This window comes from Garra rufa, chromosome 4 (genome assembly GCF_049309525.1).
Source record: "Garra rufa chromosome 4, GarRuf1.0, whole genome shotgun sequence".
NCBI lineage: Eukaryota > Metazoa > Chordata > Actinopteri > Cypriniformes > Cyprinidae > Garra > Garra rufa.
Window position 1 is genome coordinate 8,758,247 of NC_133364.1, and position 27,207 is coordinate 8,785,453.

Genomic DNA, 27,207 nt, shown 5'->3' on the forward strand with positions numbered 1-27,207 from the left:
TTGGAGAAGCTTCAGGCTCAAAAGTAAGCTACATTTTTAGTCGGGTATGGAGGAAACAACAAAAGTCAATGTCACGTCCTCTAGGTAAACATACCTGCAAGTCTGCAAGACAAACGTAGTCATTAAACAAACAGTCTCAGTTCGCGAACAATTCACAGTCTCAGCCTGAACATCTGAATGCAGCTGGTTGTGATCATCGGAATCCGGATGTGATGAAAATGTTTGAGCACAAAGTTTCTCCAGCAGCAGCAGCAGCTCGAGCGCGCGGGAGTCTCGCGCACAAACTCATTATTCAGCGTCTGCTTGACAGGGATTTTTGTACTATTTTGGGGAGGAATCTGATAGTTTTCACAGAGTTTTGCCTATTAAGCCTATTAAGGAAACTTTTTTTTTCTAACGGGACTTCGTTTTGCCTGAAGAAAGGATGCGAGTAAAGACGGTTGGGAGTTGACATGTTTGAAAGGTAACGTTGACCAGCAAACCTCGAAACGATTTGTTACATGTTTGGCAAACAAATAATATTGACCTAACAAGTTGATAGGATGTACAGGAACGTGTTTGTGGCATTTCGAGTTTCGTTTGTGGAGAAAAAGCCCAAGCAAAACTTTCCACTAACTTTAACGACATCTCGCCGTATGACGTCACTCCATAGGAAAGATATTGGAGTTGAGTTTGTTTACTCTGGGGCAGCGAATAGGCGATTGATATTACAGTAGTTTGTTGTTTTCTTGCAGGTTTGAGGGCTGATCGTGTGGGGTATAGTTGTTTTTTTGGGTGTGTTTAGTATCTAAACATCTGGCTCGGATGTCCAAGGAGACTATTTTACCTCCGGAGGGGCCTGAAGGGCCAAAAAAGCAGCTACAAGAGGAGACAAACCCACTTTTTTCCAAATCAACAGGTGAGAGACGTGATCTTTACATTTTTGACATGATTCATGTGTGTATCATGAAAGCACGGAACTTTTTTTATCGGGTTGAATGTATATTTTAAAGCATGAATTGTTAATTGTATGTTTGTGTTATAAATGTAAACTGCATTTAACAAAGTTATCAATAGGGTGGACTGTGCAAAAGTGTGAGTTTTTGCATAACAAAGCACTGATAATTGCCTTGAGGGCTTTTTTTTTTACATTGTGATGTCAGTCTCCAAATATTTATTACATGCATAAATTGAACTGAATTCATAGCTGCAATTAAATAGTACAAAAACATGTTTTGTATCTGTACATTTTTATTTAAAAAGAGCATTTTGACAACATCCACTGTAATAACCTGCTCTTTGACAGTTATTAATAATAATCACATTGTTTTATCTCTTCATTTTTAAAGATCAGCGATCATGAAACATATTTGTGACCCTGGACCACAAAACCAGTCATAAGGTTGAATTTTACAAAACTGAGATGTATACATCTATATAAATAAGCTTTCTATTGATATATGGTTTGTTAGGATCGGACAGTATTTGGCCGAGATACATCTATTCGAAAATCTGGAATCTGAGGGTGCAAAAAAATCAAAATACTGAGAAAATCACCTTTAAAGTTCTTCAAATTAAGTTCTTAACAATGCATATTACTAATAAAAAATTACATTTTGATATATTTATAGTAGGAATTTTACAAAAAATCTTCATGGAACATGATCTTTACTTAATTTCCTAATGATTTTTGGCATAAAAGAAAAATCAATAATTTTGACCCATACAATGTGTTTTTGGCTATTGCTACAAATATACCCCAGCGACTTAAGACTGGTTTTGTGGTCCAGGGTCACATTTGTCCCATTTTAGCTAGTGTCCCGTTCTTGCTGAACCCACCAGTAGCTGACTTGCAGAAATAGCAACTAGCAAACAGATTCCCCATATGTATGTTGCGCCAGTAGGCATGATAATGTTTTCATTATTTTCCAATAAAGATTGAAGGAGCGCCTTGGTAACTATTAGCAGGAACCACTGCCAATTATAGTTTTTAATTAACTTTCTAGTTGCTTGTGAGATTATCACATGTAAAATAAGCTTGGCCCCCCTCTTCTTCTTCTTTTTTTTTTCTCAGGCACTGAACCGTTAACCATCCTATTTATACCAAGCATCATTATAGCACTGTCAAAAAATGGCAAAGTAGGACAAAGTAAGCAATCACAGGCTCCGGTGACAAATGGATTTTTGTAGGGCCTTCAAAGTCTCTCCGTTAAGACTGGATTTCCCTCCCTGGGGACTGTGTATGCTTGGAGAATAGAGCAATTTATTTCAAACTGTAATCACTAAATACAGCGATGCATCACAAGGCTCCCGGTACTGTATGTGCATTTGAGGAGTCATGGCTGGAATAAAGGGTTTCCATTCATCAGCCTCAAGCCCAGATGAAGTGATATCAATCTCTGTATCTAGAGCTACTGTATCGTATTGATCTTGTCCCATAATGCGCTGTAACGAGGGCTGTAGAAAAGGAAAAACCCCCAAACGAAACACTCCACACTCGCCAAAAGTGAAAACACGCTTGTTTGCTGAGTCACATGCTTTATTCCCAGCATGCAGTTGAGTGATGGAAAAACACAGGTTTGTGTAACAGGACCGTTTTGACAGTACTAAATAAATGAGAGCTTGCCTTCTGCCTCCGTACGAGCGTGGCCACATCGAAGGCCGCCACAAATAGAACGAATTGGAGAAGCGTACCGCCTCGTTTACTCTATGGACCGGGAGGCGAATAAGTTTAAGTGCAGCGTTTAAAGGTTGCCTATCTTTTTGTATGCCTATCAGGCAGGTTTTGCTCACATCCATTTTCCAATTTAGATGAATGCGCTCTTTATAGCTGTAAAAACCTTGGCAGGTATTGTGTACCCGGGAGCAGAATCGAGAAAATGAGATCCAGAGTTCTGGCCCGGGCCTACCTGATCCGCCCACACGGTTTTGCAACCGTTCACCAAAGGAATCTGTTTTATCTGGCAAATTAGAGCTCGTCTTTCTATTCTTGATGCTGAGGCGAGCCAGTATGAACCTCAGCGTTGGCCTTTTGCATGCTTGGCTTCCTGGCAGCTCTGAAGTAGAGTGAAACTCCTAAAGAAAAATGTCTTCTTTTTTTGGTCCAGATAAATGCAACAGCTGCACTGATGAATCCTCAGATGCTACGGAAACATCTCGAACTCCGATACCAGGAGATGCCACTTCAGACAGGCATGGTCACATGACTGAGAACCACACCCATGATGATCTTGTTAGAAGTAAGTGTTAACAAATGTGTGAGCCATGTTATCCAAACATGCTTGACATCATTGGCTAGACTCCAATAACTCTTGTTTATGCATATTTTTGCCGAATGTTGCTAGTAGGTTTCATCTTCGCTTGACTGAGAATGAATCATAGCTTTCTTTTTCTATAATGAAAGCATTGTAACAGATGCCATGTCTACAGAAAAAAATACTGTTCCTCTAACGGTTTTATCTAGTTTTGAATTTTGTTTTTTTTTATCAGTCAGTGATGCATATGAAGCTGATCTGATTCCAAGTAAAGCATTTCACTTGTTACCAGTACTTTGTCATAAACTTCAAAGAGTTAGTGATCCAAACTCATTTTTTTTATCAACCGACATCAACCTTTGTCAGCATTTTCTACAGTTCCGCGCCACTGAAAACTAAGGCTTACATCTAAAAAACACTGATGTGATTTTATACGTTTACTGTGATGATAATTGATTTCACTATTTACCGCTGGGCTGATATTCTTTGCCTTTGGGAGTAGCTTTGATTTGAGATTATGATAATGAGTAATCTATATGTAAGCGCTTTGCTTGCTTGCTTTTAGTTGGTGAGATACAGCTATAGGTGCAGTAGCATTGAGTCTTAGCAGTAGTTTGACTGAAGTGTGTGTTGATTAAAAGGAAAATGTACTGAATTTGAACCAGCGTATTTCTATTGCAGTGAAGTTGTTCTCCTGCCAAAGTCTCGAAAGCCTAGTGAGTAAGGATATCCCATTGTGGTTTGGCCTTGGTTGGCCTGGATCTGGAAATCACGGCTGAGAACTCGAATGTACTGAAATAGGAGCTCTCTTACCTGGTAAAGCATGGGGTTGCATCATAGGGACTTTTCTTGTTCTGCTCATACGGGTTTGTGTACTTTAGAAATGTTAAGTTTGATAACATCTCAGAGGTTGTTGTTCCGCATGTAAGACTGAAGGTGGATCAGCTCAGTTGTTGAACTAAGTCAAGGAATTGTTTTATGCAAATGAGGTCAGATGGATGTGGAGTGATGGAAAATCTCACTCATCACTGAGTCGGGTTGGAAATAATTAGGGAAACAAAGATTTAAAACAAAGGATGTGATTGGAAAGTTCTCACCACTTGTTTTTTTGGAGGGGAAAAAGTCCTGACACACCCACTTCCCACAATCCCGTTGTGTGGAAATCTGGTGGACTGTGCTAGAAACCTGTTCCCTGCAAGATGCAAGTTTGACATAAAAATAGCCTATTCCTCATCTATCAACCTTGTTTCCTTTCTTTCTCTCTCTCTCTTCTTTGCTCTTCCTTTTCCTATCTGTCTCTCTTGCAGTATGCTGACTTTGTCCTAATTTTCTCTCCTGAGATGAGTTCGCACTAGCAATATGCACACACTATCAAATGTTTGAGGTCAGTAAGAGTTTTTTTTTAAGAAATGTGTACTTTTAATGTATTTCAGAATGCGTTCAGTTAATCAAATATGACAGTAAAGATTTGTTATGTAGACATTGAGCTCTCTGTGTACATTTTCTACAAAAATATTAAGCAGAACTGTTTTCAGCACTCATAATAGTAAGACATGAGTGGAGTAATTAAGAAAAAAAGAATCAACTGTGCCATCACAGGAATAAACTTTAAAACATATTCTAGTAGAAAACATTTTTCTATGAAAGCCTACTTTTGCCCACTGAATAGAAAATAAAAAAAGGTAATTGCAACTTTTTATCTTACAATTTTGACTCTTTTTATCGTGATAATGAGTTTACATCTTGACTTTTTTTGTTACAAACTCGCAATTCTGACTTTTTAGCTTAGAATTTTGAGATATAAACATGCAATTGCGTGATATAAACTTGCATTTCTGAGAAATGAAGTCAGAATCGCGAGACATAAACACAATTCAGACTTTTTTCCTTACAAACTCACAATTTTGACCTTTTTCCCGCAGTTATGCAATTATGAATTTTTTTGTTACAAACTTACAATTCTAACCTTTTTCTTGGAATTCTTTGATATAAACTTGAATTTCATAGAAATTAAATCAGAATCGTAAGATATAAACTTACAATTCAGATTTTTTGTCAGACTTCTTTTGTTACAAACTCACAATTCTGACTTTTGTTCTTAGAAATGGGATATAAACATGCAATTGCGAGGTATAAACTTGCAAATCTGAGAAATGTGATTCTGACTTTTTGTGAGATATAAACTTCAAATTGTGAATTATAAAGTCCAATTCTGAGGGTGAAAAAGACTGATATTTTCTCAAATTTGTGGGTTTATATATCACAAATCTGACTTGACTCGCAATTGAATATATTTTCTCAAAATTGCAAGTTCATATCTCACATTTCTGACTTTATTTCTCAGAATTGCGACTTTGAGTTTTATATCACGCAGTTCTGAGAAAAAAGTAAGAATTGCAAGATATAAACTTGCAATAGTAAAAAAAAATCTCAATTGTAAGATAAAAAAAGGCACAATTAGCCTATCTTTCTCAGTGGCGGAAACGGGCTTTCATAGTTTTAAATTGTGGTAATACATTATTATTATTAAATTATTACAAGTAACTTAATTTCTGTAGAAGGCTCTAGAATATATGTGAGACTACACCATGTATATGAGGTTGTCTGGCCTATTATGGATATAGTGGGCCCATGAGGCAGTACACTAATTGGATTGGGAAGTATGATGTGATATTTAGAACCCAGAGCAGGAAATCGATAGGAAATCAACTTGACTGGCCACTTTACAACATTTTATCTAATTTTATCATATTTCCATTTTAATTAGCTAGCAGAATTCACTGAAGATGAATCACGCTTATTCAGCATTGTCCATTGACTTACACAGGCAAACAGAAATGGACCATGGTTGAACATACTTAGTTTGAGCTATCGGTGTCATCTTTAATTGCACACTGATCTATTAGACTGCAATGAAGACAGTACAGTACAGTACAGTACAGTCACAGAGGACAAATGCATTACACATCCAGAGTCTTATATGTGTGGGATGTGGAAGCCTCCTATTTGAATGACAGAAAAGCTTGTTCAGTCCTGAATGAATTTCAGGGGAATGATGTAATGATCAAGAGGTGTTTGATGATTGCATAATTTACATGATTGTCTGTAATTTTTAGCATGTGTATCATTCTGTGCAAAGACATTGTGCAGAGTGCATTCTGTGCCTCTCCGTTATGTCTGGAATTCTGTGATCTCTCTCAGGGGTTATGTTAGGTCCAGGATCAGGTATTTATTGTTGACTTTCATGATTAGGCTTTGCAATTAATTCCTTAATATTTCTAATCGAGTGCACATGCATTTCACCTGCATTCGCTTTTGAAGAGTGTCTTTATTTCGATCATTTTGGGCGGAAAGAGTTGATTGATTCAAGATGCTAATTTTTCAGACCACGTGTTCCTCAGACGCAAGAGCCCATTAGAACAGAGGAGTAATTTTCAAGTGATTACTTAGCCGTGGGTCATGGAATCAAAACTGGAATAAATAGGGTGAAATGCTAGCGCAGGGGTTGATTAAAATGGCCATTGTGATTCTACCTCTGTGCTAATTATTTCCTCATTGTCTTGGTGTAGACATATTTCATATGGAAAAATTCCCAGCGTTTCAATTAGCGTCCTCGCAAGTGCCGAAGCCCTTTCGGAGCTCTGCAGATTTATGTCTGTAAAATTTATTTAAATTACCTCCGATAAGAGGTGATCTACACATCTGTGAGCTATAGGTTTAACACGCCATTAGCATTTTTGATTGTTCTCATTGACCATCAGCTCGGTGTTATTTCATTCGCAAGGTGGGCATTATGGGACACGGCGCTGGGGTTTGAACTGTGCGACGAATAATAGATTGGAAAGTGACGTCTGTCTGTTAATAAGATGTAGATTTGAGGCCCACGCTTTGATTAACGGCACGCCGATGCATCTTCGAGAGCGCGAACGCAACCTGAACACAACGCTACCTTTTCCAGACAGAAAAGCACTTGAAATGAGAGTTGAGCGGGAGGGATTACTGGCCCTCTAACAGGGTTTTGGCTTCAACATTAAGGTTAAACCCCTTTTCTATTACAGTGATCTCTCGTGATGTGCTCCCCTCCTGCCCTGCATGTTTGCAGGTTCACCGCACCTCTGCTAGGTCATTCCGTCAGGCCTCTGATCACTCGGGGGTGACCGGGGAGCCACCGACTGACTCCATTCAGACAGCGTTCCCGCTACGGCTAAAATCGATACGGCCATCTCCCGTTAAAAAGCCTCTCAGAAGCAGACGAGCACCCCTGTCCTTTAGCCTGATTCCCGGGCTTAAGGTCTTGATTGGCACCCCGAAGACAGAGTCCAGTGACCCACAGCTGTCACATTAGTGCAGTTAATGCTGAGATTGAAACGGAGCAAATAAAGGAACCTTGTCCATAGATAGATATTTTTAATAAACTCTCCTGGCTGGCTTTAGTTGCCCCAGGAGTGCCTCTGCAAGGATCGCTCGGTGCCTGGCCTCGTCCTCTACGGCCTCCAAGAGATGCATGGTGCATCTGGATCCTTATGCAAGTGCTTTTTTTTTTCGGTGGAATCTTTGAGTCACCGATGTAACTGAAACTGAAAATACACCCCCAGCCTCCTCACATCTGTGTTGCTGGAGTTTTTTTGTTTGCAGTCATCGGGAGGGAGGGTGGAGCACTCTTCGACGAATGAAGTCTGGCAGCTCCCTCAGGCTCGGTCTGAGTCACGTCATAATTGATCTTTCGAGAAAATGTGGTAGCTGTGTAAAACAGCTAAATCTGTGCAAGATGTGCGTTTTATAACCGCGTTTGTGAAGGACTTCTGCATTTATGGCATTCTTCCATTCTACCGTGATGGAAACGGATAGAAAGGAAGGAGGTGCGAATATGGATTGCGTGATTGTTGTTTAGGTTTTCGAAACAAGGTGACAGTAGGAAAATTGTGGTTTTGGCCTACTTGTGAAATAACAAGAAGCTCTTGTAGTGCAATCAGAAGAGCTCGGCGATGGCAATGTTATTTGTCTTGTTTTCTCACAATTATGAGTTTACATCTTGTTTTCTTTGTTACAAACTCGAAATTGCGAGATATAAACTTGCATTTCTGAGAAATGAAGTCAGAATCGTGGGATATAAACTTGCAATTCTGACTTTCTCAGACTTTTTTGTTACAAACTAACAATTATGACTTTTCTCACGATTGTGAGTTTACAACTTGCAGTTATGACTTTTTGGTTACAAACTCACAATTCTGAGTTTTTACTTAGAATTCTGAGATATAAACTCACAATTGCGAGTTATAAACTATAACGCAATATATAAACTGGCAATTCTTATTTTTTTTTCTCAGACCTTTTTGTTTCATACTCACAATTCTGACTTTTGTTCTAAGAATTGGAGATATAAGCTTTCAATTCTGAGAAATAAAGTCCGAAATGCAAGAAATTAACTGGTGATTCAGACTTTTTTTTCTCAGAATTGAGATATAAACTTGAAATTGCCATGTATTTCGCATTTCTGACTTTATTTTTTCAGAATTGCGACTTTCTTGCGATTGCAGGTTTACATCATGCAATTCTGAGAAACAAGAAAATGTGGTAGCTGTAAAACGGCTAAAGATGCAAGATGTGCGTTTTATAACTGTGTTTGTTTAAAAATTCTGCATTTATGGCATTCTTCCATTTCCCTGTGATGGAAATGGATAGAAGGGAAGGACGCAGGGATGGAAATTAACTTTGGTGGATTTCAAAATCTACCAGCTACTAAATGTTTTTACCAGCCACTTTATGTCTTTAACCGACAATGTGTAGCTGCAAGTAAAAATTAATACTACAAGATCTACTATACTTGAGCATTTATTTAATCTCGAGTCTCAATAAAATACTGACATTTTCTCTCTCTCTCTTACAAACCCAGGGATCAAAGCAAAAAAAAAAAAAAAAAAAAAACTTCTGACTTAAAATTTTTCCTCCAAAAAATCTTTGCCAAACACCATTCCACAGCCATACCTGTCACACACCCACTTTATAAGCAGTTTTTTTTCCTTCTTACAGTGCGTGTCCTACTGATTTAAAACATGTTGAAGCATCTTCTGATCAATAATAAAAAATTCTGATAAAAAATTAGCCTTGAGGTGATAATTGACTCATTAATGTGATTTACAGTGGCAGTTTCTTTTTACCTTTGTTATGGCATTTTTTAAATTAAATGTCATTATATGTCAATTAAAAAAAAATATTATATTTTATTTTTAAAATTTCTAATTAAAACAATTTAATAGCAGAATAAGACAACTATATTACCAATCATATAAAATTAGTATTAATAAAAAATAATTTGCACTACAGAGGTGGCACAAAGGAACACAATAGTGGCTTGTAGGTGCAATTTCAGACATTTAATGAGGCTCAGGGGTGGCATAAGTGCAAATAAATTCATGTTGAGATAAATGTATTAAATACACATTTTTTTAATATAGAAATATTACGTTTTAAATAACTAAGTATACGTTACAATGACACTAAATCCACCAGCAGGTGGCAGTAAGACAAATTATCTGTTTGAACGGCTGATTCATTCGGGAATGAAGCAAGTGACTGTCTTTATGAATGGATAATAATGAACTGAAGATTGGTTCAAAACATGCTTTCATTCATGAACGAAACACCACTGGTTTGCTTTTAGAGATGCGCAGCGGCTGAGCTGTTACTCATTTAGAAATATTTTCATTTAAAGAAATAGAGTAAAATCTGGCAATAGAGATATAGTCAGACAACGCAAGTCATGTTATATTTTCTTGTTTTTGAACTGTTGTATAAAATCAATATTACATTTGCTTACTCCCTTAACAATTGTTTAAATCTGTCACTCTCCTTTTCGCGTTCTGTGGGCGCACAGACAATAATCTATGAGAGAGCGCGCAAATGAGTCTCTTTTTCACTTTAAATAAGCAGGACTCAAAAGCACGTGCAAATGATAGATTCCAATGTGTATTAATACCCGCGCCGAAATTCTAGTTGTGCTCTGTGTTCTCTGCTAAATAACGAATTGTGAATGATGCCGAGATGATTTTTTGGTTTGCCGTCAGAACAACAACAATGTTTATACGTATCCGTTTATATATACACGTTACACATTTTTTTGAAGGTGTGCCTCCGCTAAAAGTGTCCGCCGTCGTCGTCTTCTTCGTGTATTTAACGGCAGTTCGCAACCAACGTTAAGGTGCGTTACCGCCTCACGCCGTCCGGTTGAAGTATGTTATTTTTATTTACCCGCCACGGTGGCCGGTGGGTGAAGCGAGTTTACCCGCCACAACACAAAATCACCCGCATTTGGCTGGTGGCGGGTGCTAATTTCCATCCCTGGGAAGGAGGTGTGGATATGAATTGCGTGATTGTTGTTTAGGTTTTCGAAACAAGGTGAAAGTAGGAAAACTATGGTTTTGGCCTACTTTTGAAATAACAAGAGACTTTTGTAGTGCAATCATAAGAGCAGGCAATGACAATGTCAGCATCATGGGTTTATTTCGATTGCAAGAACTTAGATTTTTTTTTCTCATTTATCTTTATTTTTGTCCTTTTGCACAGTTAAGACCCTCTTGATAAACTTGAAATGACTCAGATTTTGAATAAACTGTTTGAACGAACAAACGTGCCTTACATAGGCCTTACAAACAAAGACTGGGTAATCTAAAACCAGTTTAATTCAGGACTTCTATAAGATCAGTCGGTTAGTATTAATTTGAAAACATGTAGTTTTGAACATCCCCGCTTCTGATAGGTTGTGCCTGTTCCACACTTGTGGTTTTGTGGAGGGTTTTAATGATTTTGATGGCTAGCATGCCACATAGAGCAAATGCAGATTTGAAATAGAAGTATAATTGATGAAAAGCTCAAGCCTTTACAATCTCTCTCCTTGTCTTTGGAGTTGCCGGCTGCCTTATAAAATGTAATTAAGCAGAACAAGGTCCGAAGGGGTTATTTTTTTCCACTCAATCAGCAGCCAAATTACTAAATTTGAAATTAGTAAATCCCAGACGCCTGGCTCGGCTTGTCATTGTTACGGAGAGATGGAGTGAAAGAATAGGCGAGCGGGAGCGGGACAGACAGTGAATGACTGTGAAAAAGGGTGGCCCTGGAATATTAAACGCCTTCTCAGGTGTCACATCTCTACAGCAGGTTTCATTCGAACAGCCAAATTTAAATGATTGTCAGAAAGAATTAAAAGTGTGCCGTAGCACAAAAAAAGCTGAGTAATAGTGACTACCTATTCATCTTCTCCTAGAAATGAGTATAAAATAAGATGTGAGCTAGGGTGTCTCTCAGAAATTAGATATTGTAGGGTGCCAGCAAACCGGAGGAGGTGCCGTAATAGAGTTAAAGTAGTTCTGGCATGTGACATTTGGGGCGGCTTCAAAGAACAGGGCAATTACTGTGATCAAGACACATAGTAGTCTCAAATAAATGTATTAAAGACACAAATTGGACAAAAGTTTAAATAACTCAACTAAAAAATATACATAGATGTTTTGCACACCTTTCGTTACTCTTTATTTGGTAGGTTTAGAATCATCTTATGCAGAAAATGGATCGAGCTTGGCCAATAGATCACCTAAGTGAAAAATTAAATTCTTTTACTTCTCTTGTCAGGAAGTAAGACCTTGCCACAGAGTCGGAAGGTCAAGCCGTAAACGATTTTTAATATGCAGAAGGTTTTTTTTTTTTTTTTTCTGTCGCAGCTCTTTTTAATAATATTCATTCTACTTTCCTTCCCTCCAACCAAATTCCCATGGTTTTGTTTCTATAAATACGGGGACATCATTTCAACTGAGAGAGTCTATTGCTTTGGATTGAAAGGTGTAATCTTGCCATAGGTGTTTGTTAGGAGAAATGCCACCCCGGGCTGTTTTGGGAGATGGTGGGAAGTCTCCTGGTAGGTCAGTGCACATTTACAAATTAGCATTTCAATCAGAGAGACGGGCCCATGGAGCATTAAACAGTTATTTGTGTTGCATTCATATTATATACACAGAGCTAAACAAATTCTAATACAGAAATCCTAGGCTGAAGGATTATTTTTCAATCTTTTTTATTAGTGTTTTTTCATATAAATTTAATTTGAAATTCAAAATATTATGTATTTGTGACCCTGCACCACGAAATCTTAAGTAGCACAGGTGTATTTGTAGCAATAGCCAAAAATACAACAAAAAAAAATTCTTTTAAATGATCAGGATATTAAGTAAAAATCATTTTCCATGAAGATATTTTGTACATTTTCCAACATAAATATCTTAAAACTTAATTTTTTATTAGTAATATGCATTGCTAAGAACTTCATTTGGACAACTTTAAAGGTAATTTTCTCAATATTTATATTTTTATGCACCCTCAGATTCCTAATGTTTAAATAGTTGTGTCTCAGCCAAATATTGTCCTAGCCTAACAGGCCAAGCATCAACGGAAAGATTATTTATTCAGTTTGTTAGATGACGTATAACTCTCAATTGAAAAAAACCCCCTTATGACTGGTTTTGTGGTCCAGAGTCACATTTATGTTTTTATAATTAGATAATTATTTGTAATGAATTATCATTTTAATATTTTAGTCTTTATCATTTTAAAAATATCAATATTTCTTTTATTATGAAAATATATTTGTAAACAACAGAGCTTTAGGTTCAATATTGGCTGTCTGCGGATTATATCAACGTTTACACGGCATTAAAATGGGAAGAATCACATATTCTTGTTATAAGCCTACAAAAGATCAAGCCATTTAAGCAGAAATGCCCACTGACTTGACCATTTCAACTTCAGATGTTTTTCACCCTCGTGCTGTCATTGTCGACCAGTACTTTGTGTTTTTGCTGGCCAACTCTTTTGTACAGGTAATGATTGTTAGCCATTAGCAGATGATGATAAGAAATGGATGGGTGCTGTTTAGCTGGATGACATGAGTTGACAAGTGAATTAATGTATGTTCCGTTTGATGGGCGTCCTAATGGGGCACAGCAAACAGCTCCACTCTTAGGATGAAATATTAAAAGGCCTCGAGCCGCAAAAATACAGGGACCTACTTTTCTTTTTTTTCTTTTTTTTTTCCCTGTCTCTCTCTCTCTTTACCTTTCAGTCTCCATAGAGAGCTGCGCAAATGAGAGAACATCCTGCCCCGTCTCACCTCCTTTCCGACATCCCTCCTGCTTGACCGAATTTTCACCGTCTTGTTTATGCCGCTCCACGCCGTTGACGTTCATACATATTCGTTCTTGGGAGGTCCGCCATGCTCTGCTTCCACGTCTTTGGGGTACAATTTCGAATTCTTCCAGCGGAGCTATTTTCTGTGACACCAAGGCAAAGGGGTGTTTATCCACAGTTTTACATAGAGAGCGACGCCACGGTGGCGCGGCGTCTCTCCTGGGCGTCCCGGCTCGCCGTCCCCGCGTGGGGCGTGCGCCAAACGTGCGGTGACAAATGGCAATTATATTTGTGTGTTCTTCATGAATCCATCAAACACTGGCCTTTTAAAAATGCTCCCAGGATATTTGAGGCTGTCAGATCCAGGGGACCAAATTGGGATGCTGCTTAGACAGTCAAGAAGCACTCACCCCCTGTTTGCCTGTGATGTGTTTGACAGAGTGTGTAGAGGAATACCATGTATTATTCAACTACAAATGTACACTCTCAACAGTTGTTGATATGTTGGAAGCAGAGCGGTTAGAAGACCAATTTGGACTGTTTTCTTTTCCCCCCTTCTTCCCTTCCGCACCATAACATGGTGTTTTAATGCGACCTGTCAGCTTGTATACAATCACCGTTTGCAATACAATGCTTGTTTTTTTTACACTTAGTTATTCAATTTTTATCACCTATCATACCTTGGGTTGAAGGCAACATTTATATTTTATCGAGGGGGAACTTTTTTTTTGGCCTGCATTGGCCTTTGGGCTTTGCCGGGCCCATGCGATCCTATCAGTGTGCACCAGATGCCCACAGCATTCTCTGTTCTGTTGTTCTGGCAACGTATTGCAAGATGCATGTGCAACGTGTTTCTTGACGGGGCCGCTTTTGAGGCTGTCTGGCGAAGCAGAAAGTATATAGTGTTGTGGTTAAAGATCAGGTCTGGTCAAAATACTGCAAGGGAGAATCCATGAACCATCACTGTTGTGCCCTAGGGCAGGACACTTAACATCTGGCCGCTCCAGGTGGACTGTCCTGATGGACAAATATCAAGTTAATAAATTATTGCTTTTTAATAACGGTTGTTGCTTTTATATGTTTTCAAAACTTGACTTTTTTTTGTAAGGTAGCTACCAAGCATGCAGTGACAACGGAGAGCTTTTGTATTGAGGATTTTGAGACTTCAAAGGCTAAAAAAATGTAAAATGTCCATAATTTTAAGTAGCAAGTCAGTAATCAGTCTTTAAGTTTGTTTCAATAAACATCTTTCAGTAAATTGGAGCAACCTGATTTTTTTTATTGAGTTAAAAAAGCTTGTTAAAAATAGCTACTGTTATTTTCTTGGTGAAATGACCATTTATTAAAACTGAGCCGCAAAAACAACTTGTTTGAACTATAGTGAAGTCACTCATATGATTGCACCATCATTTTATGTTCAGGTTTCATTTTCATTTTCGTTGGTTGGAGTAATTTTGTGCTTTTGTAATTTTTAACAATGTTTATTTTTCTATTTAGCTTCTTTTTCCGGTTTAGTAATTTTATTACAATTTAATAAAAACTAGGAAAGTTACCTTGTCAGTTAAATGAAATGTAATAATTTAAAGGTATTTTAAATGTAAATACATTTAAATATAATTAATACATTTTTAAAACGTTTTTCTTCGTTTCTAGAAATATGTTATTTACGATTTATATAGTGTTTTTAAGCTTTATTTTGAATTAACAACATTTTTTGAAATAGTTTTAAATGTACCCTTCTGGTGGAATGACCTGCCCAACTCAACCGAACAGTCTAAATTTTTAAGAATCGGCTAAAATGCATCTCTTCCATCTTTATTTGACCCTCTAACTCTAGCACCCTCTATTCTTAAAAAAATGCTTGCCCTTTTAGACTTATTAAAGCTATTAATTTACTTTCTGTTTGTTAAAAAAACTAAAACTAGAATTAACACTAGCTTCTCTGTTCTTGTTGTATTTTATTTCTATTAATTTACTTACTACTTGTTTTCTAAAAAAAAAAAAAAAAAATCCCACTAGCTTCTCTGTTCTTGTTGTTCTCTATCTATTTTTAGGCCTCTAACACTAGCTTGCGTTTTCTTTTATATTCTATCTATTTTCTTTTTATTTAGTATATAATTAATAAAAAACCTTAATACGTGTACTGCGTTAGGCTACATGAGACTTGTCATAGCACTTGCATGTTATTGCTCTTTTGTTGTTTTTGATTTCTTCCATTGTCCTCTTTTGTAAGTCGCTTTGGATAAAAGTGTCTGCTTAATGTAATGTAAATGTTTTACTTAACAATAACAACACTGAGCAAGCACCCTTCTAGCCCTAAGCTTTGGTGACCATTGCTATAGTGATTATAAAATATGCTCAAATGAATTAAATCATAATTAAACCAATGAAGAATCTTGGTAGCCAAGAAAGTATCCTGTTGATTCCCTACATGTGTTTGACAGTGGGTTTGCTCCTGTTGGCTAGCTGTAGTGTACATGCAGATGGACAGCTGGCTGAAGAGGCCGCCATGGCCTGTTTTTAATTGTGTTATTTTATATTCCCCTCAGCGTCTTCCCAGGGTGATATGTTGTTATAAAGAGGTGGGCTGGATTTCTTCTCTTGTTAACAATAATAGCACAGTCAGTGTGGACCTCCCACCAAAAGAAAAAAGTAATTAAGAGAAAAAACTCATTTCACATGCTCTCTGAGAAATTCAGGTGTTGCTGCCTTAAAACACACATGACAAAATGCAAAGATCATTGCATAAAAGCCAGAATAAAGGTACAAATGTAGGAAAATGATGAATAATTCAAAGGAGCCCAATAAACATGATGTGCGTATCCTGAAGGAGAGTACATAAGACTCCCAGTTGAGCTGAAGACACACTAGTGTCACTTACAGTACTCACTTTGCCATGACTACTGTTGCATCAGATAGAGCCTCTCAGTTCAGGCTGCGACCTTGTCATGTATGTCACATGTACGAAGAGTGAAAGTAGTTTCATGGAAAAATGTATTCAGGTTATGAAGCACACAGCGTTAGTGAGAATTTAGAACAGTTTTTTTATTTATTTAAAATCAGTTCTTAAAAAAAAAACATGCATTACCAGTCAAAGGTTTTTGAACAGTAAGATATTTAATGTTTTTTCTTTTAAGTCGCTTCTGCTCATCAAGTCTGCATTTATTTGATCAAAAATACTGCAAAAAGAGTAAAATATTTTAGCTATTTAAAATAACAGTTTTTTATTAAAATCAAAGCTACATTTCCAGCATTATTACTCCACATGATCATGATAATCCTCCTTCAGAAACTATTCTAATGTTGATTTGCTGCTCAAGAAACATTTTTATTATTATTATTAATATTTAAAACAGTTGAGTATGTTTTTTTTTTCAGGATTCTTTGATAAATATAAAGATCTAAAGATCAGCATTTATCTGAAATAAACAACTTTTGCATAGAAATGAATACTTTTATTTAAAAAGGTTGCTTTAAACTGATAAAAAGTGATGATAAAGACATTTATATTGTTACAAAAGATTTCTATTTCAGATAAATGCTGTTCTTCTGAACTTTCTGTTCATCAAAGGAACTTAAAAAAATATATACTCAACATTTTAATGATAATAATTGTTTTTGAGCAAGAATATTAGAATGATTTCTGAAGGATCATGTGACAATGTGCTAAAAATTCAGCTTTGGAATCACAGGAATAAATTACATTTTGAAATATATTCAAATAGAAAACAGTTATTTTAAAAATTTTTTTGCTGTACTTTTTTGCAGGCTTGGTGAACTGAAGAGGCTCATTTAAAAACATTAAAAATCTTTTGACTGAAAAAAAAAAAAGCAATTAAGAACTTGTGTGATGAACTAAATGAGAAAAGCTAATTGAATGGTATTTATTTTCATTTTTTTTTAACTGAATTGGTTAAGTTGGCTTGGAATAGGAGCCAGAATACCTATATCAATTTTTACAGAGCATGGTGGAACATCCTTGTGTAAACTTTGATTACATTTTAGTGAATATTTGCTAAATGCATATTTCTTAGTTTGTTTTTTACTTGAAATGTACTACAATAAAGTTGTCTTTCACACTTCGCCATGAAGTGCATTCTTTTCCAGTTTTAAATTTCACATTGAAGTAAATGCTATAAATGGCCAGTAATTCAGCCAGAACACCATGTTACCAATCCAGCTATGAAGTTTGTCTGGTCCAAACCAACGATTCTAAAAAAAATTCTGTCTGTCTTTCTGTAGCACAACCTCAGCCTCTGCCCCAGCCAGCGACATCCCTGCAGCATGGCATCGACGGAGAGGCTGCCAGACAGCAGAACGGCCTGCACACGGTGCTAAGTAACGGCCACGGCACACCCCGCGGGGTCACGCAGCCGCCCTCCGTCGGCCCCACCTCCGAGTCCAGGAAGCACCCGTCGCCCGTCTCGCACCGCGTGCAGAGAAAGCTTCGCTCTAGTCTGTCGGTCAACAGCGACAGCAGCAGAAGGAGCAAAAGCAGCTCGACGGGTTCCCATAAACCCGGCTCAACTCCAGAGGGTACGAGACATCACACGCAAACATACACTTGCACACAAACTCGTATGTGCTTGCAGATTTCCTCTCCTGCTCTTCCCCTCCCTGCGTCTAACCGCAACTAATATGTGACTTTTCTGTTCCGTTTCCCATAAACGCACTGCTTTGTTTCATCTTTCATAACTCCAACCAGATTGATCTCTTTATTTCTGTGGTGTTGTATTGTCTCGCAAATGGGAAGGAAAAACAGAAGGCCGAGCTGAAAAAAGCAGCTTGCACATTGTCAGGTGTGATGGTAAGGAGAGGGCAGTAATGAAGGAGATCGTTGGTGCATTAGTAATGGTCACCAAGGTGTGACCTTTTAACAAGACTGTGGAGAGCGGGGGGTCTGCCATGTGTCAACCCCACCTCAGCAGGGACCATCGCTACCCTCTCTCACAGTGTCCTCTCATTAAGACCAGCTCTCTGCCTTGCTCCTGTGTACCAGCGTCACTTTCCTGGCTCATGTATTGCGGTTTCTTTACTGCGTGATGTTCAATCATGCTTGTCTGATACCATAACCCTTTTAAATCAAGCAAAGTCTTGCACCTGCTGAGCACTTCAGATTCTCTGTAAAGCAGTTTGTGTTTTATACAGTATGTGTCTTTCGACGTGACATGGCCTTCTGCTGAATTAGAAGTGATAATTTGGGAATTATTATTCTCAACGGCTCGTGATTCCACTAGTGATTGTACTTGGCCCAAATGCGTTTAAAAAATATTATGAAATAGCTTGGCGAGTGTGACTTTTTCGTGCTGATGTGTTTCAGAAAGTTTGAAAACAAGAAGTTGGAATAGGACTTGGAGACTAGCTTTTATTTCTTTATTTTTATTTTATTGTAAATCAAATTGTCTTTTTATATACTTTAGTTCTTTTTATATACACTACCAGTCAAGTTTTTGAACAGTAAGATTTTGAATGTTTTTTAAAGAAGTCTCTTCTGCTCACCATGCCTGCATTTATTTCATCTAAAGTATAGCAAAAACAGTACAATTTTGAAATATTTTTACTATTTGAAGTAACTGTTTTCTATTTGAATACATTTTAAAATGTCATTTTTTCCTGTGATTTCTAAGCTGCATTTTTTAACATCAATACTCCAGTCACATGATCTTTCGGAAATCATTGTAATATTCTGATTTGCTGATTTAAAAAAAAAAAAACGTATTATTGTCATGTTGAAAATATCTGAGTAGAATTTTTTCAGGTTTCTTTGATAATATAAAGTTCATAAGAACAACATTTATCTGAAATAAAAAGCTTTTGTAACATTATACACTATACCATTCAAAAGCTTGGAATCAGTATTATTTATTTATTTATTTATTTATTGGAAGGAAATAAATCATATAAATCAATATTTTTATTTGTCAAGGATGCTTGAAATTGATTAAAAGTGATAATAAAGACATTTATATTGTTACAAAAGATTTCTATTTCAGATAAATGCTGTTCTTATGAACTTTATACTGAAGACTGGAGTAATAATGAAAATTTAGCTTTGATCACAGGAATAAATACAATTTTAAAATGTATTCAAATAGAAAGCTGTTATTTTAAATGGTAAAAATATTTCAAAATAGTATTGTTTTTCTGCATTTTAGATCAAATAAATGCAGGTGTGGTGAGCAGAAGAGACTTCTTTAAAAAAACATAAAAAAAATCTTACAGTTTGAAAACTTTTGACTGGTAGTGTATTTTATCTTAATTTTCTTTTTATATGTTTAAAATTAGTTTAGTCAGTTGTTTGTTCATTTATTTATAGCCTTTGGTTCATAGTCACTAACCATAATTATATGCTCTATGCTTAGTATGTTGTTGGTGTTTGCTGTTGCTACAGGAGTTCTTGTACTATATTTATCGGACTCTACATTTTCTGAGTTTATAAACATTATTTGAATAATACAGTCTTGCGAGTCATCAAATAATTTCTATATTTATTTAAGATTTATTTGCACAAGTGTAACTATAGGCACTCACACCTATTAGGGATACTTCCTCCTGTGTGTGAACAGGCAGCTAAGTATGTGAGCATTCCCCAAGACTGGAAAGTTTTAGAACGGATTTATCACTCAGGTGATTCGCGAGTAGGAGCCTAGTGCGAGGTGCGTGTAACAAATGCTATCATCTCCCCGCGGATTTAACAGAAATGTGTATCTTAAAAGGCGTCATAGTTTTCACATCTTAATTGGAGGGGGGGTGGGTGAACAGTTCAATAAGTCTGTCTCATTACAGCTCGCGTGCGTGCGTGCGTTATTTGTAGAACTGTGTTTTGAATCAATATGTTCTCTCTCAAGTAGTAATTTCCCCCTGGAAAACAGCAAGCTGTTGTGTTTTAATGTTTACACGGATTACCATAATCTGTTTGCCTGTGAAATTAGCCTCTAAACAGCCTGGGAAGCTGAAGAATAAAGCTTTACAAGATCTCTGCTCAGGGGATTGCGATTTCCCGTGTTCTTGGCTGCCGTCGCCGACTGCGATAACAGCAACCCCAGCAGAAAATCAACTAATTGAGAGATCTTTTGTTCAGTTGCGGGTGGGTTAGGACCTTGAGTGATGGCGTGTTTGTGATTGTGTTGTGTTGCAAGCACGCAGTCGTCTAAAATCCCTCTGACAAATTCAATTAAGGCTGCGGGATGTACGCAGAAAGCTAGCACGGTCATTAGCGGTGCATCGTAATGCCATGTTTTTCCCATCTTCGCAGCTTCCCTAGCGTACCCGGATCTCTCTTTCAAAAAGTTTACTGCCCTCACTTCCGTATTGACTGCAAATTAACTGCTTTTTTTATTTGATTTTATCCCCCTCTCATTTGGTCTCTAAAGCCGCTGTGTACGACCCGTGCGCCAGTCAGTCTTTCTTCATTTGAACGTTCCCGCACCGCTTGCCGGCCTGCGACTCTTCCAGCTTGTTTTATGTCACGCTGCCTTTCTTTTTGATCTTAGCCTTTGGAGTTTTCCAGATGTCTCAAACTATTTCCTCCGAGGCGCTGGGGTTGTTTTTGGCCTGGCGGAATCTGGGCATCTTCCGCTCGGGCTGACATTAAACACGAACCCTCTCATTGGGCCGATGTCGGTTTTGCAGCTGAGATAAGGCAGCCCGTCTCCTGTGTACATTACACAGACTCTCATTCCTTAAGATTCACACTAATCGCTGCTGATAAATTATACATCCAAGGGCATTCATTATGTACTGTAGCTTTTAAATCCGTTTCTAGAAAGAAATTGTTAGTTAAAAAAAGGACAAGAAAAATAGAGCGAAAGAATCGATGTGGACACGTGCAATTTTTCATACTTGTTTAATAGGACGGCGCAGGGTTATTATAGTAAACTAAAACCAAAATGTTCATTACTTAAGATAAACTTTAAATAAAAAAAATAAATAATAATAATTCAGCTAGTTGTCATGTTTAACTTGATATACTAAAATAATTCAAATTTAAAAAACTAAAATAAAATTAATAAAACTTTTGGACATACAAATAATAAAAATGATTAAAAAACAACAAAACTGCTAAAACTTTAATTTAAAAGCTAAAAAAATATAAAATTCTAAATATTAATACAAAGTGGAGTAGTGGAATAGTGTAGTAGAATAGTATTATCATTTGTATTATAATTTAAGTACTTTTAAGCAGATGACTTGTAAACAGTTGACGTAACTGTCATGACGTATCGGGATGGGCGAAATCTAAAAGTCCACAACGTAAGATAAAATAAGCTTCTAAAATAAAAATAAAATAAAAACTTATTTTATTTCAGCTAGTTGATGAATTTAATGTGATATACTAAAATAATTAAAACTAAAACTGAAATAAAATTAATACAAACTATGGACTAATAAAAAAAACCCTAATAAAAACAACAACAAAACTGCTAAAACTTTAACTTAATATGAAAAAAAAACCCTAATTTAAAATATTTCAAAAATCTGGAGTAGTATCCGTCATACTAAAATAACAATAGGATGGCGCGAATTGAATCAAATTGAATTAAATGAATCGCTAATCAAATAGCAAGCCATTTTTGATTAATATGTATTGTATATATCACCCTGGACCACAAAATGTTTTTAAATTTAGATTTATACATCATCTGAAAGCTGAATAAGCTTTCCATTGGTTGGTTTGTTAGGATAGGACAATATTTGGCAGAGAAATAAGTCTAAGTGTGCAAAAAAATCAAAATATTGAGAAAATCGCCTTTAAATGAAGTTCTTAGCAATGCATAGTACTAATCAAAAATGAAGTTTTTTAATGTATTAATGTATTGATACGTGATCTTAATACCTAATGATTTTTGGCATAAAAGAAAAATCAATAATTTCTAACAATACAGTGCTTTTTTGGCTATTGCTACAAATATACCCGTGCTACTTGAGACTGGTTTTGTGGTCCAGGGTCACATATAAGTACTTTAACCAAATGACTTGTAAACAGTTGACGCATCTGTCATGTAAGTCGGCACGGGCGAAATCTAAAAGTACGCCTGTTTGACCTTTCAGAAAGCTGGTGTTTTAAGCCTTTGGTGGGCCTGCATGCAAACTTGTTTCATGTTCAAACACTGTCCAGGCTGCACAGCACCACCGCTGGTCAGCTCCACCGCCTACAAAAAAATCACTTTGATCAAACAAACATGAACATCCAGTGGTCTTCAGGCCCCGTCCTTGCTCTCTCTCTCCCCCTCCTCACCAGAGCCCAATCAAACCCAGCGATCTCTCTGACAGCTCACCACGGACTGATGAAAGCCATGCAAATTCACGTTTTAGACTGATAACGATACACACCACATTGCTGTGATTTCTCCAATGCACCGCGGTTTGGGTTCTACAGTTGATTAGATGTCCGAGCGGCACGTCCGGGCTGGTAGGGGTTCACTGTTATTCTCTACGGCACTGTTTATGCGGAAGCGCAATGCGTGTGTCTCGCTGCTTATTGAAGCTGTAATCTTAGTGCTCTTTTCGCATTGCCGTTTTGTTTTATGTAATGTACGTTAACTTTGTATGTCCTGGGCATATTACCACACTGCAGTCTGGTTGCAAAGTGAGTATTTATCTTTTTGTCAACACTCTACTAAGAGATGTAAGGATTCAGCTTGATAAGTCAGTTATCTATACTCATCATCATTGGCATCAATGGTTCTGTAAAGAACCTTGAACATCCATGGAACATTCGATACTTTATAGTCAAAATATAGTCGAAGTAGATTTTTTAAATGTTCTTCAAAATGGTTCTTTTAGGAACTGTTCTTTGGGGAACCAAAATGGTTCTTCTGTGGCATCACTGCAAAAACACCCTTTTGAAACCTTTATTTTTAAGGTTGTACAGTGAAAAAAATTGGTGTAGAAACAATTGTCAAACAGAAAATGCTAGGAAATTTCATGATTAATGGCATAGAAACAGCAAGTAACACATTGATTTAAATGTGAAAAAAAATGGACTGAAATATTTTATTAGTAAAATGTCTATTAAAAATATTCTATTTGTAACTTCAACCTTTTTTTAAGTGTACCGCAATTTTTTTTATTTACTAGTTTTACACACAAACAGGATACTTTTGTTATGTGAAAATAAATTCATAAATAATACATAAATGTGACCCTGGACCATAAAACCAGTCTCAAGTAGCACGGGTATATTTGTAGCAATAGCCAAAAATACATTGCATGGGTCAAAATTATACCAGATTTTTATTTTATGCCAAAAATCATTAGGATATGAAGTAAAGATCATGTTCCATGAAGATATTTTGTAAATTTACTGCCGTAAATATATCAAAACGTAATTTTTGATTGGTAATATGCATTTGGACAACTTTAAAGGCGATTTTCTCAATATTTAATTTTTTTTGCACCCTCAGATTCCAGATTTTCAAATAGTTGTCCTATCCTAACAAACCGTACATCAATGGAAATCTTATTTATTCAGCTTTTTTTTTTAAATTGACCCCTTATGACTGATTTTGTGGTCCAGGGTCATAAATTATTTGATTTTATTTATTTGTTATAATGCGTATCCCAACAGATTGCTGGCAAGTGCTCAGACAATCTATTATTATTATTATTATCCGTTGTAATGATATAAACAGTTACTTTTGATTTTGTAATGCAAATATATATTTATTTATTTTCTCTGCAGATAGTAATTTTACATTTTTATACATTCACAAACAGACAGCTGTTTGATTACTCAAGGTTAATACATTTTATTTTATAATTTATTGTATAATTTTTGACCAAATTTCCCAACAAATGGCTCGGCCAGCGCTCCTCCAAAACTGTGTATCCATGTCATCTTAAACAACAGTAATTTGGCATCGCATGTGGCGGCCCTGCGAGAGGAAGGTTAAATGTTAATCAGAGATGAGAGAAACGGCAGCATTAACGCGCCAATTTGCTGGCGAAAATGTTGGACGCTGTTAATCAGCTTTACGTGACCAACCCTGTGCTTTTGCATGATAATAACCCCATTATTCACAAAGCTACTAATCAACCCAAAAGTGGAATTTGTTCCTTTTGAATTTCTCTGATTCCTCTTTTGCTCTCACCGCTGCTGAACCGCCGTCTGCACCTCCTACACACACACACACACACACACACACACACACACATACACACATACGACACATATACTGTAGAAAGCTTTTGTTTTAGCTAATATGATCAAAACAAACTGAAATAACTTTTGTATTGATTTAATATTAAGGCATATTTGTTAATTTAATTTTAAAGGTTGTTTTTGCACCACTAGCAACACCAGACAAAATGGCAATAATAATCACGGAATGTAAAAAATGAAAAAATAATTGTTTGTTCAATGTTTTTGTTCGTCTCTGCCCACTGCGATACTCTGAGAGCAGACTGCTGTGTCCACTGCATCCTGGCCTGCCTATTTTGTGAATTTCTCACTCTGTGCAATATGGTGGTGGCTCAGGCGTCGTGCGGCACCTGCACGTCAGAAGCCTGTTGCTGTTGCTGCTGCGCAGACGACCTGGGAGACGACTGCAACTGCCCCTGTGACATGGACTGTGGCATTATGGATGCGTGCTGTGAGTCCTCGGACTGCCTGGAGATCTGCATGGAGTGCTGCGGAATCTGTTTCCCAACATAAAAGCCCTTACACATGCAGGCCACAGCCAGGACAGATGTGTGCGTCTGTGCGTGTGTTTGTGTGAACGAGAGCTACGGAGTGTGTTCTTTTCACACTTGTGAAAAATCTGTTCCTGAGCTCAAGATTGACCATAAAGGTCATGCGGAAGGACTAAAATACATTGCATACTTCACATATCCTTGTAGACTAAAAAAGTGCATAAAGACATAGATATCCAGCGGTTTATATTCAATGCTTTACTGTATCAGAGCTTGTTCTATTTACTGTTTTTACATCTCTCCGCAGAGGTTTTTAACATATTTCCTTTTTTTTAAAGACACTTCACACTTTATAATTTTAGAAACTCGCAGATGTTGAAATTAAAACGGTAGACGTCACACAACTTGAGGTCGCTCCGCACATCACTCTAATTTGAGTGGAAACACGGCGCTTTCGCACTGTCAGAGGTCAGGCCTTTGTGGGTGTTAAGTGGGATTCTTATTTTACACTATTTCTGAAAAACAGAGGGCTGTTTTAAATGATAGCCAATTTTGGAAGTCTTTATTTAAACTGTGTCTACTGTAGCTCATTTAATTAAATGTCCCTAAGATCTTGAAATGACATTAGCAGTTAGCTTGCTGGCGCTTTAAAGACACACAAATGAACTGGATCCAATGAAATCCACTTTTTGGTAACTCTACTTGACTTTGTTTTTCTTTGTTAAGCCTCTGCTAAAGACACTATAAAAGCACCTTTTTGCTTTAGCACTTAAGTGAATTCTCAATACACTATTGCAAAGTGTTATTTTCCTTTACTGTTAAATCATACATGCGGTTCAGATTGCATTGCCCGAGGCCTTCTTGTGAATTGTACAAAGCTGGCATTTGTCGGCATTATGTAAGCTAATGTTAGCATCGCAACGTTAACACAGTTGGTTTTTTGTTCATAGTGCGTAATGCCTTCGGTACGCAGTGCGTTTGTGATTCGTCTGACTCATCTCGTCAAAACTGCTTACGACAGACTTGCCAAACTGCGCTTCAGAACACAGTGTGACTGAACTGACCTGAAACATTTAACTGAACCCGGTTCAAAACAAACAACTTTACCTCTACAGACTTTACCTCTCCAGAATCAGACTAGTTCTTCTATGTCTATTGACGAGATTTGCTTTTTAAACCAAAACTGACATAGACTGGCTCTTTTACACTGAAAAGTATAGCTGACTTAAGATACTATAATAGTTTGATGTTACTGTAAAGGCTTTTCAAATGAATGAAATGCATTTTAGGAGTAAGCAAACTAAACTCATGACACATTCTTGAGATTTTAATTTCAAAATAAATTATATATATATAGAAGAGAGCTTGAAAAATGCACATAAATATATATACACTGATGTAAAATCTCCCTTCTCAGAGTAAAACAACTATTTAATTAAAAAACGATTAAGATAAACATTTAAATTTAATTGCAACACAAATGTGTTTTCTAATGCTCATTTGTAGCTAATTGCAGTTTCAGACGACCAGACAAAAATGTATTAGTCTATTGCTTGCCTAACCCCCACATATAAAAATTCAGGTGCCATACTTTTTTTTTCTTGTTAAAAAGAATGTGAATAGAGCTTAGCATTTTTATCTGTATGCATACTGTATTCAGCCCATTTTGATGTTTCCTCTTTGTCCCTTTTTAAAAGTTTTCAGTATGTACCAAGCGTTGTTTTGTTAATGGACCATCAACATTACAGTTTTCTAAAAATAAAATTGTTAAACTGGAGACTAAGACGTCTGTACCTGCTTGTGATGCAGAATTGTGTGATTATTCGCTGGAAATCGGCTACACGCTTTTCTCTCGGAAAGCCGCCCGTGGTCTGAATGTTTATCAGGTGCATGTCATGCATCAGTGCAGCTGGGCTGTTTTCCATCGCATTCAGGCATGCGGTAATTGACTTACCTGTGCAAGGTTCAGAGATGGATATAATGTATATTGTTAGCATCGTAGTCGGCGTATCAAATTGTAATGTCTCTGGAGAGATTTTAAAGGTTTGTGATAGATTCAGGACGGTACGTCATGCTGAATTAAAGGTTAGAGAAGTTGTACAGTCTAATAAATTGGCTGAAGCATTTTGAAGGTGGTTGATGACACTTCCAAAAGACATGACTTTGC

The 27,207-nt window shown here is 36.9% G+C and overlaps 1 protein-coding gene across 1 annotated transcript; it reads left to right on the forward strand.

Moving 5' to 3' along the window:
- Positions 1–254: 254 nt before the first annotated feature.
- mdfic (MyoD family inhibitor domain containing) lies at positions 255–26,817 on the forward strand. The gene is made up of 5 exons (XM_073838268.1): positions 255–463; positions 735–898; positions 3,087–3,218; positions 17,649–17,942; positions 24,812–26,817. The coding sequence occupies exons 2-5, from the start codon at positions 805–807 to the stop codon at positions 25,060–25,062; spliced, it is 771 nt and encodes a 256-aa protein (XP_073694369.1). The 5' UTR covers positions 255–463; positions 735–804; the 3' UTR covers positions 25,063–26,817.
- The last annotated feature ends 390 nt before the right edge of the window (positions 26,818–27,207 follow it).